This window comes from Globicephala melas, chromosome 4 (assembly GCF_963455315.2).
Source record: "Globicephala melas chromosome 4, mGloMel1.2, whole genome shotgun sequence".
Lineage (NCBI taxonomy): Eukaryota > Metazoa > Chordata > Mammalia > Artiodactyla > Delphinidae > Globicephala > Globicephala melas.
In genome coordinates this window covers 114,953,527-114,969,535 of record NC_083317.1, presented here as the reverse complement: position 1 = coordinate 114,969,535, position 16,009 = coordinate 114,953,527, and the positions used below count along the sequence as shown (strand labels likewise).

The 16,009-nt window shown below is 38.9% G+C and overlaps 1 protein-coding gene across 1 annotated transcript in view; it reads left to right on the top strand.

Annotated features, from left to right (window-relative positions):
* MED12L (mediator complex subunit 12L) overlaps nucleotides 1-16,009 on the top strand; it is a 327,428-nt gene that overhangs the window by 280,213 nt on the left and 31,206 nt on the right. The window contains exons 34-37 of the mRNA XM_060297523.1: nucleotides 1,532-1,894; nucleotides 3,620-3,776; nucleotides 7,137-7,348; nucleotides 14,880-14,930. Coding sequence (XP_060153506.1) covers nucleotides 1,532-1,894; nucleotides 3,620-3,776; nucleotides 7,137-7,348; nucleotides 14,880-14,930 — 783 coding nt within the window. The remainder of the gene's footprint in view (nucleotides 1-1,531; nucleotides 1,895-3,619; nucleotides 3,777-7,136; nucleotides 7,349-14,879; nucleotides 14,931-16,009) is intronic.

Genomic DNA, 16,009 nt, shown 5'->3' with positions numbered 1-16,009 from the left:
GCAGAATTGGAAACAGAATACGTTTAATAGATGAGAAAGTTTTTATTGGTAAAGTCTTCATGTAGTGACTGTTTTGAGTAAACAAATTTTTTTTAAAGTGAGGGCACTTTATTTCCTTATCAACTGAACAATATTTAATGAACACTTGACATATATATAAGATATTAAACGTGGTTCTCTAAAATATGAGAAGAGTGGTCAGTTACTCTTTCAATGAACACTGAGCGGCCACAGATTTCTGAGATCACAGGGATGAAAGACAGAGTTCCTACCCTTAAGAGGAAGTAGATGATTACGGTGTGGTGAGATTTGTGTGTCCTGGTACGGAGTGCTAGGGGAAGCTGACAAGGGGCCAACACATTCAGATGTGGGGTAGGTAGTCAGAACAGGATCCTTAGGAAAATTGACGCTTGAATCATTTTGGAGGATTAAGAGTCAGCCCAGGAGTTAAGGCAGAGTGTGGTACAGGCACAGGGAAGTGTTTGCACAAAGGCATGAGAGACTGTCGCTTGTAGGCAAGATGCAGCGCTGCAGTAAATCAGAGCGCCCTGAGTGCTGGTACCCACACGGTTGTGGAGAGAGGCAAGGCTAGAGTCAGGGGCAGGTTGAGTTCACAGTGCTGGTGGGCTCTCCAGTGGTGACACATTTGGATACATGGTCTTGGCACCCAGGAAAGAGGTCTAATGTCAAGACAGATATTAGGAAACAGTCAAAATACAGATGGTAAGTGAGCCTTGGTTTTGGATGAAGCCACCGTGGAAGAGTGTGTGTAGCTTTGGAACGGGAGCATTCATAAGTTATTCAAAGTAACTTGAGCAGTTATTTTCAGGGTCACTTGGAAGAAAAATTTTTTCAGATTGGTATGCCAGGGAAAGGACCAAGGGACAGTGCCAATTAATGTTAAAAATAAGAAACTTTTATTTTCAGAAACAGAATAACATTTCTTCTTCTACACTCAGTAGAGAGAAGCTTGAATTGAAGGTCTTTATTTGTACCTGTTGGTGCAAGTTAATTCTGTAATAATATTACTTAACTATTCAGAGACTGCCCAAGTAAGTACCTGAAAGGTGCCTGTATTGCATCAAGTCCAACCCAATTAGAGGTTGACTATAACTTGACTCCTAAGTTTTGTTTTATCTTAAAAGCAATAGATTCCAAAGGTTTACAGTTCAGTATAGTAAGATCAACTTTGCAGTGTTTTTTTAAAATTTTTTTTTTTTTTGGCGAAAAAAAAAAACTAAATGGAAAAAAATGCCATTTACAGTAAAATCTACTATACTGTCTGGTGTCACAGCCTGAACAGTGTCGTATAAAGGACCGTAGAACTGGAGTTAAAGGTCCGGATTGTAGCCGCCGCTCTCAGTGATCTAGTGTCAGCCTGGACTCATCACTTAGCCCATCTGCCTTGTGCTAGAGTTCTCTAAGGCCCCCACGAGGCAGAATGTTCTCTGAATCCATGTCCCAAGCAAGCCTGGCCTCCGAATCAGGCAAAGATCTGAGCATGTGGTCATAGCGCATTATTTCACCACAGGGTCTCCAGGTCTCCACGAAGCAGAAGGTGTCCCCGTGGGATTTGTTTGAGGGTCAGAAGAACCCAGCTCCTCTGTCCTGGGCCTGGTTTGGGACTGTCCGAGTAGACCGGAAGGTCATCAAGTACGAGGAACAGCATCACCTCCTCCTGTATCACACACACCCCATGCCCAAGCCCCGAAGTTACTACCTCGAGCCGCTGCCCCTGCCCCCTGAGGAGGAAGAGGAAGGGCCTACATCTCCCATTTCTCAGGAACCGGAGAGGAAATCAGCTGAGCTGTCAGATCAAGGAAAAACCACAACAGATGAAGAGAAGAAGACAAAGGGAAGGAAGCGCAAGACGAAATCCAGCTCGAGAGTTGATGTGAGTACGGGAAGTAGAGAGAGGTCTTGGGCACGTTAGCGTCTCCTAGCAGATTTACTAGTTCCTGAATTATATCCCTAAGAAACATTCCTAGGCGCAGTATAAGCCTATTTGTAAGCTGTCCTGACGGCTCAGATGTCATCAACAGAACCTCCTCTACTTTTCATAACTTTGTTTAATTTTAGGCTTCAATTGTGAATAATATGAATATTTCACTGTCTCACAATTTCTCAAATTTGAAACTTGAATTTTTTGACCTACAAAATCTCATCCTCGTACATATTTTTATTATGAGGTGTCTAAAATATTTTTTGTATTTTGGGCAGTTGATATCTGTAGTAAATTAACATAGAAAACTCTTTGTTTTCCCTAGATAAAACCCCATCTGATCTATCTAATAGGATGATTCTGAGATTTCCTAGTTTACCATTTCCATCTTACTGTCCTCTATATTCTACTTTTTACCATATTTTCAGACTTTATAAGAAGTAAAATAAACATAATTTGAAACAGTTTTACCTCTTGTTTCCCTGTTAGCCTTCCCTACCTAGAGCAACCTTTTCTGAAAAAAAGAGAAATCTATGAGATGGTAACTTAGAAATAATTTTATAGAATTAACATGTAAAATAGCTTTCCATTTAAACTCACCGGAAAATATTTGAGAGGGAACTTGTGACATTTTTCTATAAAATTCGAGAGCGTTCTTGTTGTCCAGTGGAAGAAATGTTCACAAGTTGTCGTTCAGTCATCATGACTAATTATTGGTATTGTTCACCTATGTCAAAACCAAAACATTTTTTCCTAGCTGATAGCTTGGTGATTAATATTATTCTAGAAATGACCACCATTGCTTTTGGGTGCCACTTGAATGTCAGTGCCCTCTTCTCGTGTAAGCCTTCCTACCAATATCCCTTTGTTTTGAAAAAGGTCCAGACTGTTTTAATAAGGTTCAGACTGCCACTCCCCCAAGTCTGGGTCTCCTAGCCTGTCTATCCACATGGATGCATTTCTGTTCCTTTCAGATGCTTTAAAAGACCTCAGACTCATCTCATTCCCCAGGTGCATCCTGGTCATGTCCCTTTCTCCCATACTTTTCCTGAAGCTGCCTCTTTTCAATCGGGTATATTGCAGGGAACTGAGCCTTTAGTTTTCCTTTCATCCTTCAGGGCTGGAGAAGGAGGAATTGAGGCATTCAGGTGTGATCCTTAGAGGCTTTGCAGTTGCTCCAAGGAAGAGAAAGCCCTGGGCAAGAAGTGTGGTGAGGGGCGGAAGGGGACAAGATGGAAGGGGAATCTCCTTCTTCAGAGTGCTGTACTGAAAGTTGGAACTAAGACACTGTCTAGGCTGGAGACTGGTTCTGAAGTACTGTGGGCCTTTCTGGCTAATTCTCATCCAGGTACAAGGTATCAGGAAAGCCTTGTAAGATGCAGTGAGCGGGAGATTCAGCCCCTAAAGACACTTTCTCGGCCGTGGGTGGTGTTCCAAATGTGCTTTTAGTATTTTAAACACAGAGTGCAGAAGAGATCCTTTTCCAACTTCCCCTGCTGTAGCCATGTACATTTTAAGTCAAGGAAGAGTTTTAATTTAAATGAGTGTTTTGCAGAGAATATGCCGACTGCTGGGATAGGAGCTCTCTCAAGTAATGTGATAGGAGGAATTTGCGTTAATTATCTTTGTGGCGTGTGGAGTTAAGTAACTGTTTTTTTCTTTAACCCCGTGTTGAAGGAGTATCCACAGAGCAACATGTACCGAGTGCCTCCCAACTACTCACCCGTCTCCTCCCAGATGATGCATCACCCACAGTCCACCTTGTGGGGCTACAACCTCATGGGTCAGCCCCAGCAGCCCGGCCTTTTCCTTCAGAGCCAAGCTCTCACTCCAGGTATGTGAAGACGGAGCGTAGTCAGGGGACTCCGAGGTGAGAAATAGCTTGGGATTCTCTTTGCTTTTAAACTGAAACCTCCACACAACTTGCACATTTCCAGAAGTGAGCGCTCAGTGGACATGTCTGGAATTTCCCTCCACTCAAGGTGTTTTTTCCTTCTTCTAAGATTTCAGTTTCAGTGACTAGTTCATGTGTCGCTTTTGGAATTTTCATCCAATGTCAGAAGGAGATTAGCCCCTGATGCACATCTCAGCTATAAGATAAAAAGTTGATAAAGTTTTGTGTTGTGAAATTTGCGTGTGCTTTTATCAGATATAATTCTTATCAGCATTTTGAATTATTAGACACTATTTTAGTGTCTTTTATTGTTTCCTCATGTTATAACTTTTAAATTGTTTATACCACGAAGGATCTCAGAAGTTTGGTGCAGCAAATAGATATCAGTAAGAAATCCTACCGTATTCACAGTAAATGTTAGTATTGCTTTGATTCAAGCCCAAGTAGATTTTATATCTAGAATAAAGATTTTTCTGAATAAAGAAGTCTCTTAATTAGAAATGAATTTAATTTTTTCTTTCTAAATGAAAGTTTGCCTGTTTCTGTGAAACAGTTTATTTTGAGATCTCAACCTGCATTTTGTTAGGATGTGACATTCTAACAAATAGTAATTTTTCCTTACTGTGTTCTGTATTATATTGTGATTTTTATTGTAATTGGAGGATGACATTTTGATTCTTGGCTTACGGTAGGGGAGAATCCATATTTTGCCCTCTGAATCTGTGGTTAAGAGAGCTGGTCTGGGAGTTACAGTTCTGCTTCAACTCTGGCTCTACCACCCTCTTACTGTATCATCTCCACCATGTCTTAGCTTCTCTGTGCCTCAGTCTGATCATCTGTAAAGTGGACGTGCTAACATATACCCTCACAGTGTGGGTGATTCAATTATCCATTCAACAACATGTACTGAGCTTCGTTCATCGTGTGCCAGATACAGTTTTAGTTGTGAGGGTATTGCAGTAAGCAGAATGGATGAAAATGCTCATTCTTTCTTTGAAGGATGAAATAAGTTTTATATTACATACACAGACAAACACACATATATAATTTACAGTGAGTTTTTAAAAATACAGCATTTAGAAGATAGCCTGACACAACAGACAGGTTCAGTGAGTGATCTTAACATATCCTACCTCAGGGCTTTTGCACATGCTGGCCCCTGCCTGGAGTGGGCTCCCTCAGATATCTGCATGCTCACTGCCTGCTTCCTTTGGGTTGAGGCCTGCACTGACCACCCTGTTTTAAACTGTAAACCACACCCTTTCCCTGGCCTCTCTGTTCCCCTCCACTTCCTTCAGTTTCTTTCTAGCACCGGCACTTGTTTATAGACTCTATCTATATTTTACTTACTTCCTGGTTTATTATCTGCCTTCTCCAGAATGTAAGCTCCATGAGGGCAGGTATTTTTTCTCATGGCTCACTATAGTATGCCCAGAACTTAGAGCAGTGTCTGGCTTGTAGTGGGGTCTTAAAAATAGGTTATTCAGTGAATAGAATGTAGACGACAAAAGAAAGAACAGACTAGGCAGTGGTAAATGTGGAAAATAATAAGGGCTCATCCTCTCTTTTGACTTTCTCTCTTTAATTCCAAAGTCCTTGTGAATTTAAGCATTTTTAAACTTTTTAGATATTGAAATCAAACACAAGGACTGTCTATAAATTGAAGGCTAAGTATTTTAAAAGGCACATACCCTTTTCCCCCTAGAATACTGTAAAAGGTGTTTATAAGTTGAGGAACTTTAGGTATTAGGTAAGTCTTAGGTATCATGACATGTAAGAAAAAGAATTGAAGAAAACAATTAATTATGAGGATTTTACATGTGTGAATTAATAGATTTTCATAAAGTTTTAAATCCTATGGAGTTGAGGAAGAGTATGTACCATCTGCTTGCATTCATGCATTCTTAAAAATGCAAAACAGTGCCCTTCCCCCCCAACACACACACACACACACACACACACACACACACACACACACACACACACACACACACACACACACACACACACACACACACCTTTAGCAATCTCTCTCTCTCATGTATACACTCCAAGATGGTAAAATTATAAGGAAATGCATGTGAATAATAAAGAGCATTTGGTGAGAGATGGGGAGGAAATTAATTCGGTGAGACTATACAGAGGGCGTCAGTGTATTTATTATATCTTATTTCTTTAGCTGACTCAGAGGTATAAGATTATAGAAAAATGAGGGAAATTAGAAGTAGATCATAGCCTAATCTTTAAAAAGAATGTCTCTTAATTATAAAATGAGTCAATAAAGTTGTATTAGTATATTTCCAATTCTTCAACAAAAGTTACCTTGTCATGTTACTCAAATTGACCTCCCACTTTTTTTCCAAATGTTCTTCAAATGCTGCTGAATGACTTCATAAATCATATTGCTGATTGTGACGCTGAGTCTTTAAAAGAATGTGGGCTTTTTCAGTGATCAGTGTTGAAATGTTTGTTTCCATCATACAAGTTGGTTTAAAGAAAAAATATAACATTTGTAAGGTATTTATGTAGAAGTTTTCTTATTCACATACATTCAAGAATATAAACTATCTGGTGAGTGAAGGATTGGCACCTACTTGAAGCCAGTAAATGTTGAAATTTTTTTTCCTCTTAAAGGCATTTGGCAGATTATATATGCAAATATGTTAAGGTTTCCATTTGTTTTTTTAAGCTATAATTAATGTTTCTTGTTTATTTGACGTCTACCCTTCAAAAACAATGTGTTTTGTCTTTAGAATCATGGTATTTGAAGCTTCCGAGCATTTCAGGTTTTTAAAGTTTTGTCATGCTTCTCTACCGAAAAACAGGCATTTTTATTTTGCTGTGGTAAAGAAACTTAAATACCATGAACTTCAAAAGGGTTTAAAGTTACAAAAGGGTCTCTATGCCTGGCTTAGCACACTTGATAAAATACCCCACGAAGGCAATACATTTTGTGCAAGTGACGTGTCCCCGGGGCGCCTCGCATAATTTAGAACCCACATGATTCTGAAATTGTGCCAGTGACTCTGCATCTCGGGGCGTTTCACTTTACCAACCAAAGTGGGCCCTCTGTGAAGTCATTCAGATATTATCATTCACTAGATGTCACCCTCCCCATCGTTTGGAATTTATGCAACCCTTAGGGATCTTTGATATTTGTAGAGGGTGGGGCAGTGCCCTGCTTCCCACTGAGCTCCTCAGGTGAGGCTCGGGGGGTGAGACTTCTGTGTTTTAATAAAGTAAGGAAGACCTATTGCATTAACATGCGCAGAAAGCCCTTCCTTCCGGTTGCTTTTGTAGGTGGCTCCAGGTTGGACCCCGCGGGCTCCTTTGTCCCCACCAATACCAAGCAAGCTCTGTCCAACATGCTGCAGCGGCGCTCGGGGGCCGTGATGCAGCCGCCCTCCCTTCACGCCATCACGTCGCAGCAGCAGTTGATACAGATGAAGCTTCTGCAGCAGCAGCAGCAACAGCGGCTTCTCAGGCAAGCCCAGACGCGACCTTTCCAACAGGTTTGTCCCGATCAGCAGTGTCCTCCTCCACGTTTCATTAGTTCCTCTAACTAGGGATGAGAGTGGGGATGTGACAGATTCTTGCTGCACATGCACGCCTGTTTACCTGTGCGAGCGAGTGCACGTGGATCTCCCTCGTACAGGTTGATACATGCTTCTCCCCCCCTTGTATTTTACTATTATCATGGATCAGATAAGGACTTGAAATGTCTTAGGTTCATTCAAAGTATGCCTCAAAACAAAAAGGAGAGCTAATGATTTTCTCGTCACTTGGAAGCTGCAGGACTTTCATCCTTGAAGTGACCTTCTCTGAGCACTCATTCCCTATTATCGTTATCACCATATTCCGTACTCCTTTTAGCTCTACTTTCACGTATTATTATTTGATGTATTACTTTGAGGTTGTAGCTCTGAAGCCCTGATGTTTCCTAGGTTTTCTCCTACAGTGCCCTGTACTGCACAGACTCTGTTTTCAGTATATACTTCACAAGATCTACAGTAGGCAAAGAATACATACACTACAAGTGACAGTCAGCATATGGATATCTTTAACTCTTGATTTATATTATTTCTATTTTTATGCCCTATAACCCCATCTTCTATAAATTTTAAAATGATAGTGATTGTTTAACATTGGTGGAAGTCACACGAAACTTAGTATAGACTCATAAATAACCCACCAATCTGTACAAATATGTTAAAGTAAAAAGAGGGAGGTGAGAATGTGCTTTTTCTTCCAGTTTCTGTACACTTTTTGTGTTTTCCGGTTTTTCTTAGAACAATTGCACTATGGTGGTGCTGACGGTAGCCGCTAACACGATGAGAGCACTTACTTTTTTGAGAACTTTAATGTGTTGCTTGTCTTAGATCTCACAGCAACCCTTGAGTGAGGTACTTTATGATCCTCAAAGGAAGTAGCCAGTCTACAAGTGTATCCTGCTCTAAGAACAACCACAGATTTTCAAATTAGCAAGGAATTCTAACGCTTTTAAAAATATTCTTTGTGTTCTGAGTAACTTTCTAGACGCGTCTCCATTGTACAACTTGTGGCATTTCTGCATGAAGTCCACTTAGTGATTTGGGGGATGGGAGTGGTAGGGCTAGTTATGCCGTCTTAAAAATGGTTCTTTTCCTTTTTTTAATTTATTATTTGTTCTAACCTGTGTTATAAGAAGGACAGGAGAGGGGAATGTAGTTTGAACCACATGAGAATACAAACAACAGTCACTACATGCTTGTCTCCCCCTGAGCTCTCAGAGATTTTTGATCACTCAAACTCCCTGGGTGTCAGGAAACACGGGCCTAAGTTACTTCTTACACAGAAGTGATGAAGATTTGATTAAAATCCCTAAGAAGCCTTGATTTTTCTCTAAATAAGCAGCATGTTTGGAGTCATTTAAAACCTCAGTGGGATTTTAGCTCTTCTTGGGGATGAATGAAAATAAGTTACATCACTGTTTCAAATCCTTATCAAGAAAAAGTTTACTGGAAGTCGAATAATTATTCTACTAGAATGAATTCAGTTCGCTTTTAAAGTAATTTAAGCCTAAGTAAAATTTACCTTCCAATAAGAAATGTTTATTTTTTCCTATCTACCTTTTTATCACAAGGTAGAATTTGACTTATTAATAGCCCACTTTCAATCTATTACTGCTGGATTCAGTTTTGAATGTCTCTAATTGGGCAGGAGCTCACTGTGTCATTTATAGGTGAAACACCTGTCCTCAGAAGTTCACTTCCTGACACAAGCCATGACAAGCTATTTCCCCTAAAGCAAAAAAAAAATTTTTTAAAGGGGATTCAATAGAATAATCTTCACGTATTCAGAAATATCCTTGCATGTTTGGAGAAGGTAGACTTACGACCTAAAACGTCACTGTAGGACCCCATTACTCACAACACTCAAAAATACCTGACTCTATTCTTTCATACCATCTAGGGTTGTACTGCTGGTACCAATACAAATTAACTGATAATGCATTCTTTTTTTTAACTGATTCTTTTGTAGCAACTCTGTCACATGTTGGATTTTTCTTTTCTTTCCTTTTATCTTGCTTTTTTTTTTTCCTTTTGAGAAGTCAGGAGTTCTTTCTTCAAGTAATAAAAGCTCAGCTTCGTAACAGTGATTGTACTGGCATACCTTGTTTTACTGTGCTTTCGCTTTGTGGCACTCCACAGATATTACACTTCTTGCAAACTGAAGGGTTGTGGTAACCCTGCATTGAGCAAGTCTCGGCACTGTTTTTCCAACAGTATTTGCTGACTTTGTGTCTCTGTGTTACATTTTGGTAGTACTTGCAATATTTCAGACTTTTTTGTTATTATATTTGTTATGGTGATCTGTGATCAGTGATCTTTGACGTTATTACTATGACTCACTGGAGGATCAGATGATGGTTAGCATTTTTTAGCAATGAAGTATTTTTTTAAATTAAAATGTACTTTTTAAAAGACATCATACTATTGCACACTTACTAGACTACAGTATAATTTAAACATAGCCTTTATATGCACTGGGAAACCAAAAACTTCAAGTGACTCTCTTTATCGAGGCATTCGCTTTATTGCGGTGGCCTAGAACCAAATCCGCAGTACCTCCAAGGTGTGCCTGTATAACAGTCACCTCTCCTTCTCCCCCATGTTCTTTCTTTAACTGTTGAAACTTGCTTTGGAGTTTCTGAAGGGCTTTCAGAAGCAGACATGTTTTTTTCTCCCTCACCATTCTTGAAGTGTTGGATAATTGAGAAAAATAGAATTCTGTAAAGGAAGAGAAATGCATACGGGGTGCAGTCACAGGATGGAGTGGTCCTCCATAGAGTAGATGAGACTTGTATGTAGCATCTGCTAGAGTGCCTGCACCGAGGAGGTTCTGAGGGAAACGTTAGCCCCTTTCCTCTCTCCCAGTAGATCATGGATTAGTATACCTAGAATCTAGCTAACTATGGTATCGTGGCACAAAAAAATTCTCCTCATGGTAATCTTTAAAAATCTAGAATAAAGGCAGAATTACATGGAATATAAGGGATATTGATAACAGTGTTTTCATATATGATTCTGGATGCAATTCGTTGTTTTTCTAGTAAGCACTGACCCATATCCTTCATAGTAAGAAATGTTGATTCAGATTTTGGCAATAGCATTTTCTCGGATTAAATGCATACACAGAATGTGATTCTCTCTAGCTACATACAAACTTGTGGGTTTTTTTTTTTCTTTCAGTTTTTGCCTTCTTATAGAGAAGATGAAATAGGTATCATTTTCCTCCTTATCCTACAAATTTTCTAATGACAGAATCCATTTTCTTAAATGTAACAAACATGTTGGAGAATTTCAAATTACTTAACCTTCAAAACTTATCTTGGAATTGTAGCAGCTGCTTTTAAAGACTGACCGGTTGCTCCAAGCCTTGGATGTGACTCTAGCTTCTCAGGCTGGTTGTACGGTGACCCCCGGCTGGCCCCCTCTTCTTAGGTCAGGCATTGGGTCTTACAATACTTTGTATCATCTTTCCACCTACTGAGCAGAGGATAGAAATCTATGAGATGTTTATTGAATGAATTCATGTTTTGAGCAGCTATTTCCAGAACGCTGGAGTTTCTTAGTAGCCTTGATCCTTAGCAACCTGATTTTTATCCACAGACTCATCTCGTACCTCTTCCTCTGAGTGCTTCCAGAAACTTCTCCCAACAGCAACCTCTGCTATGGTTGTTTTGAAGACCTAGATGGGGCAGAGAGGGCACAAATTCCTGAATTCTGGATACATCTCAGACCTTGCAGAGTCCCCTTAGCCTCTTTACATGTAATGGACAGAGTTGATGTGTGTAGGAAGATCTAGCCTTAGATGGTGCACAATGAAAACTAGAGAACCATTATAGAATAATTCTGATTCTGCTACAGAGACTGAATACCAGCTTCAGTTGGTCATGAAATTTTCTGTTATGAACCGTCTTACACTTCCTTAGGAATGTACCAATAGTGTCTAGAAAACAGGTGCTAAATAGCATGGATATTGTTAGGTATTGTTAACCAAGTTATTTGATGTAGTGACTGTTATTATAATCAGGTGTATTTTCTTACAGCTTTAGTGCATATTAACATGCACAAAGATGTTTGGTGAGGAAACTTGTCATTTTTCTCAGTTGTAGTCTTCATCCAAGGAAGTAGAAATTCTCCCCCCCTCCATTCCTTACTCAGTGTCCCTTATTTAAATGGGACCCAGTATAGTGATTTTGTCACCTTTCTGTGCCTCAGAGGCTCGTCTATAAAATGGAGCTAATGCAACATTTACTCCACAGGGTTCTTGTGAAATTAATGATTTAACGTCTGTAACAGCCCTTAGAACGGTGGCTGGCTTATAGTATGTGCTTTACTTGTATAATTACATTAATTGTCCCTATATATGATTGGTGTTAGGTGGCCACCAGTAGAAGAGACCAAGAAAAAGGAATGTTGAAGATTGTTTAGTTTTCCTAATAGCCATTTTGGTTTCTTAGAGCAGTATGTTTTTACCATCTAAATTCTGTGATACAAACTTTAGAGGGACTGATTCCAATTTCACTGTTATAAAAATATCACTGTAATATTTTATTTTCCACATATCCCATGAGACTTATCATAAAATATAGAATGTTGGTTATAATAATGCCAAATGCTGCTTAAATTGTTTTTCAGTCACCTTTTTCTTATATCTAATATTTTTCTTCTGACACAAGGTAATTTCTTCCCCTTCCCCGCCCCCCCCCCCCGCCACCTTATCAGTATTCTAGAGAAGGGGCTTTTGAAGGGAATCTTAAGTTTTGATACAGGAAGAGAACTTAATTTTGTGCCTTGATTTATGATATCACTTTATCCTGACTTCTCCCTTTCAACACACAAAATCGTCTTGTGTTCTTTGTAATAATCACTGCTAGACAGTTTATTCTGAGAGACCAGTGAAAGATAAAAGGTACGTTTAGCTTAATTTGATTGAGACACATTTGGAAGAAAGCAATTGATTGTTGGCTACAGATAATGAATCATAAGGATTTTCATTATATTAAAGAGGAAGATTTCTGACAGATATAAATGATGTGTTCAGTTATAGCTGGTGGTTACTGGTAAGAACACTTGGTTATCTAACCATGGAGCAGGTGCCGTCACTGTGTATCCAAATAAAGGAATTAAGTAATTTAATGAAAGAACACTGACTGAGTCAGAGCCTTCCAGAGTTGTCAGCTCCTTGGCAAAAGTGTCTCTGTAACATCCTGAAAGCATGCCTCTTGGATTGATGAAGCTCATTTCAGTTGAGCAGCCATCCTTTTTGGTCTGGTAATTGATCTACCTTCTGGATATGGTATCACCTTGGAATATCTGTTTCCTTCCTTTTGCTCTTTACCTCCTACTCACTCTTTTTAGCAGTGTTTTTCAAACGTACAAGAATAGACAATAATATAGCAAACACTAATGTACTTACCACCTAGCTTTATTAAATAATAATGTTCGGCCACATTTGCTCTAGATCATTCTTTTATTACATAAAACTTTACAGACGTGGATGAGGCCCCTTGTCTCATAAAGAAAAAGAGGTAATCACTACCATGAATTTCATGTTTTTCTTTCTTATGAATGTCTTTTACATTTTTACTACATATTTTTGCATCCATGGACATAAACATTATATAGTATTACTTTCAGATTTGAAACTTTACATTATGATAGTCTCACACAGGTATTTTTGTACTGTTTTGTAACTTTTTTGTTTTGACTAATTTTTAATTATATCTACCTTGTTATACTTGGTTTTATGTATTTGCTTGTCCTGGTTGGATACTCGTCCATTATGAGTATTAACATTTATCCATTCTGTTGATGATCATTTCAGTTATTTCCAATTGTTTGTTACTGTTAACCGTGCTACGGTAGACATTTTTGTCCGTGTCTTCTGCACGTGCTGAGTTGTAGGGTACGTACGTGGAAGTGGAAATGTGGATTTAATTTCCAAAGTGGTGGTGCTTCCTGTCGGTTATAAATGAGCGTTTTCTTTCCTCCACATCCTCCACTAACCCTTGATATTGTCAGACCTTAATTTCCTCATTCAGAGCAGGCAAAATCGTGTTGCGTTACATCATTTTAACTTGCATTTTCTTATTACCTGTGAGTTTAGGCATGTTTTATAACTTTACCAGCAATTTAAGTTTTCCCTTCTGTAATTTTCCTGATTCTATAATTTGAGCATATTTTCAAACTAATTTGGTTCTTAGTTGGTAAAGGTGTACAAAATAGACTTGTTGAAACAAATCTTGAGTTTTGACAAGAATCTTTAATGCATTGACTCAGAGAAGTACAACTTTCATACATCTCAGTGACAAAATGAACTTAGGAGGACAAAAAACACTGAGCTAGTAAATATGTCCTAAACCCTGTCATTTTGTTACTTGGGTGGAAACCATGTCCAGGAAAGTAGATGCTCTGCTTATTACTTAATATCTGGTATTTCGCTATTTACTTGAAGGATAAGGAAGGCACCCATGTCGTTTGCTGACATTATGATTGTGCAACTGTCGTGATCTCGTAGATGGTGTACACAGCTTGATGTTTATGAACGGGGAGAAGATAGGGGTAGAGGGCTGAGAGAGTGAACCACTAATACAAAGGTGGTAGTTGGATATAAAGACAAATGAATAGATGCAATGAATTATGTACCTACCCCTAAAATGGTGAGAACAGATATTATTTGTTGGGAAATTCCTCCTATGATTTCTCGTTCTTAGTATAGTAAAAGACTTTTCTTTTTTTCCATTAGGGTTATGAATTTTTTGCCTCATCTCTATTTCTGAAATTCAGTGAACAGAAAAATTTTAATGTCTCAGACTAAGTGTCACTTAGAATTCATTCATAAAGATGATTAAGCAAGGGGATCATTGACCTGAGAAACAGGAATATTTTTCCCCAGCATATGGTTCCCTTTTTCTAAATTAGACTCCCTGTTAGCATGTAAACACTAGTGGCACTATGAATATTTGTTGTCTATGTTGCTTGATTGAATGTGTGGTTAAACTGATGCTCTGTTTTCATTTGCATTTACTGGGGATGGAGCTATCTAATGACATCCTCCAATAATATATGACTTGTTCACTTAATGTCTTGTGTGTTTCATGTGACCCAAATGTCCTGAGCGCTTCTCCCCCGGCTCTGGGCTGAGAAGGACTTGGGCGCTCTTTTGCTTACACCGAGGTGCGAGCATCCCTTAGCTTCGGGAAGTTATCTGGGTCTGATAGCCCCCCTACTTCTTGTATGTCCCTGTTCAACCTCCAGGATGTGCTGTTCCATTATATGACTATTGCCGTATTATTTATCTGTGTCCCAGCCTATGGTGATATTGTTTGGCATATAAATTAATATGAACTCTTAGGGCCTGGGTTTTTTAAGTCTTGACTCCCTGAAACATTGTTTTAAAATGAACTAATTCTTATGTATTTTGGCTACCCACATCATTAGGCTAAACAATCTTATCTGTATTGTCTGCCGTTTTCTTGCTGTCCCCTTTCTGTAGGACTTCTGTAACTCTGCTGTCTCCCTTCTGGAAGACTTTGACAACATAATGGTAACACCCCTGCTGTCTGTCATTCCTTTTACTTTCTTTTTTTTTTTTTTTCTTTAAGTAAACTTTTATAGCATTATTCTTTGAACATCAGAATGAGAAGCAGGTTATTCCCCTCTAGCTGGTAATTATTATAGTCTTCATTTCACTGTTACTCACTTGGTTTATGTTTGAGACTGTAACACAGAATCATGAATGCATTGACCATGTTCACTTTAACAGAATTTATTTCTGAAAGTTGTCCCCTTTGATTGCCTCATGATTTTCATCATATACGTGTATGGTATCGAAACCAGTGGACGTTCGTGGCCCGGGCTTGGGAACATAGGCCAGTTCGTGTACCTTCATCTCAGTCCCAGTTCTGAACCCATCTGTTCCCGAGCTCTCGCTTCTCTCTGCGATAACTCACCTCATTAGTAGAGGAACGCATGGCATGCTGACTCACAGGCCAATGCAAGATAATGAAAACTGTGGTTATGAAACATGCCCTTCTCATCACATCCCACTCACTGGTTCTTCCTAAATTCTCAACAGAACGCATCATCTCTATTTTCTTTCCGGTATGGAGAAGGTGTTTTTTTTTGAGCATAGGTCTTGTGCATGCATGTCATAAGACTTCATCTCTACTGCTTTGCCTGGGCTAGCGAAGAATGCATGTTTTGCATTAAATTACTTATAGGTTTCTGTATCAGCTAGCCAACCCACAACATAAACCCAAGAAGCATTAGAATAAAAAAGAGCACACATCTCAGATGTGAATGTAAGTCAACTCGTTTCACTGCCAATTTAATGGGTAACATTTTCTATACATTGGTGAAAATATCCTTAATGGCATATACAAGCTTTGAAAATATCTCAGTTATGAAATACTGTCATATAGGCAATTTCTTTAATAGTTCTTTCAACAAAGGAAAGTTTGGAGACTTTTCTGAAAGCAGTCAATTTTTCTATCAATTTTTCTTGACACTTGTACAGAGAGCAGGCGAGGTTTTTGTTTTTAAAAAAACTTGAATTAAACGATCAAATTTAAAAATATCTTTCAGGTAGCTTATGTTTGCTGTAGGGCATTTATTGTTCAGATG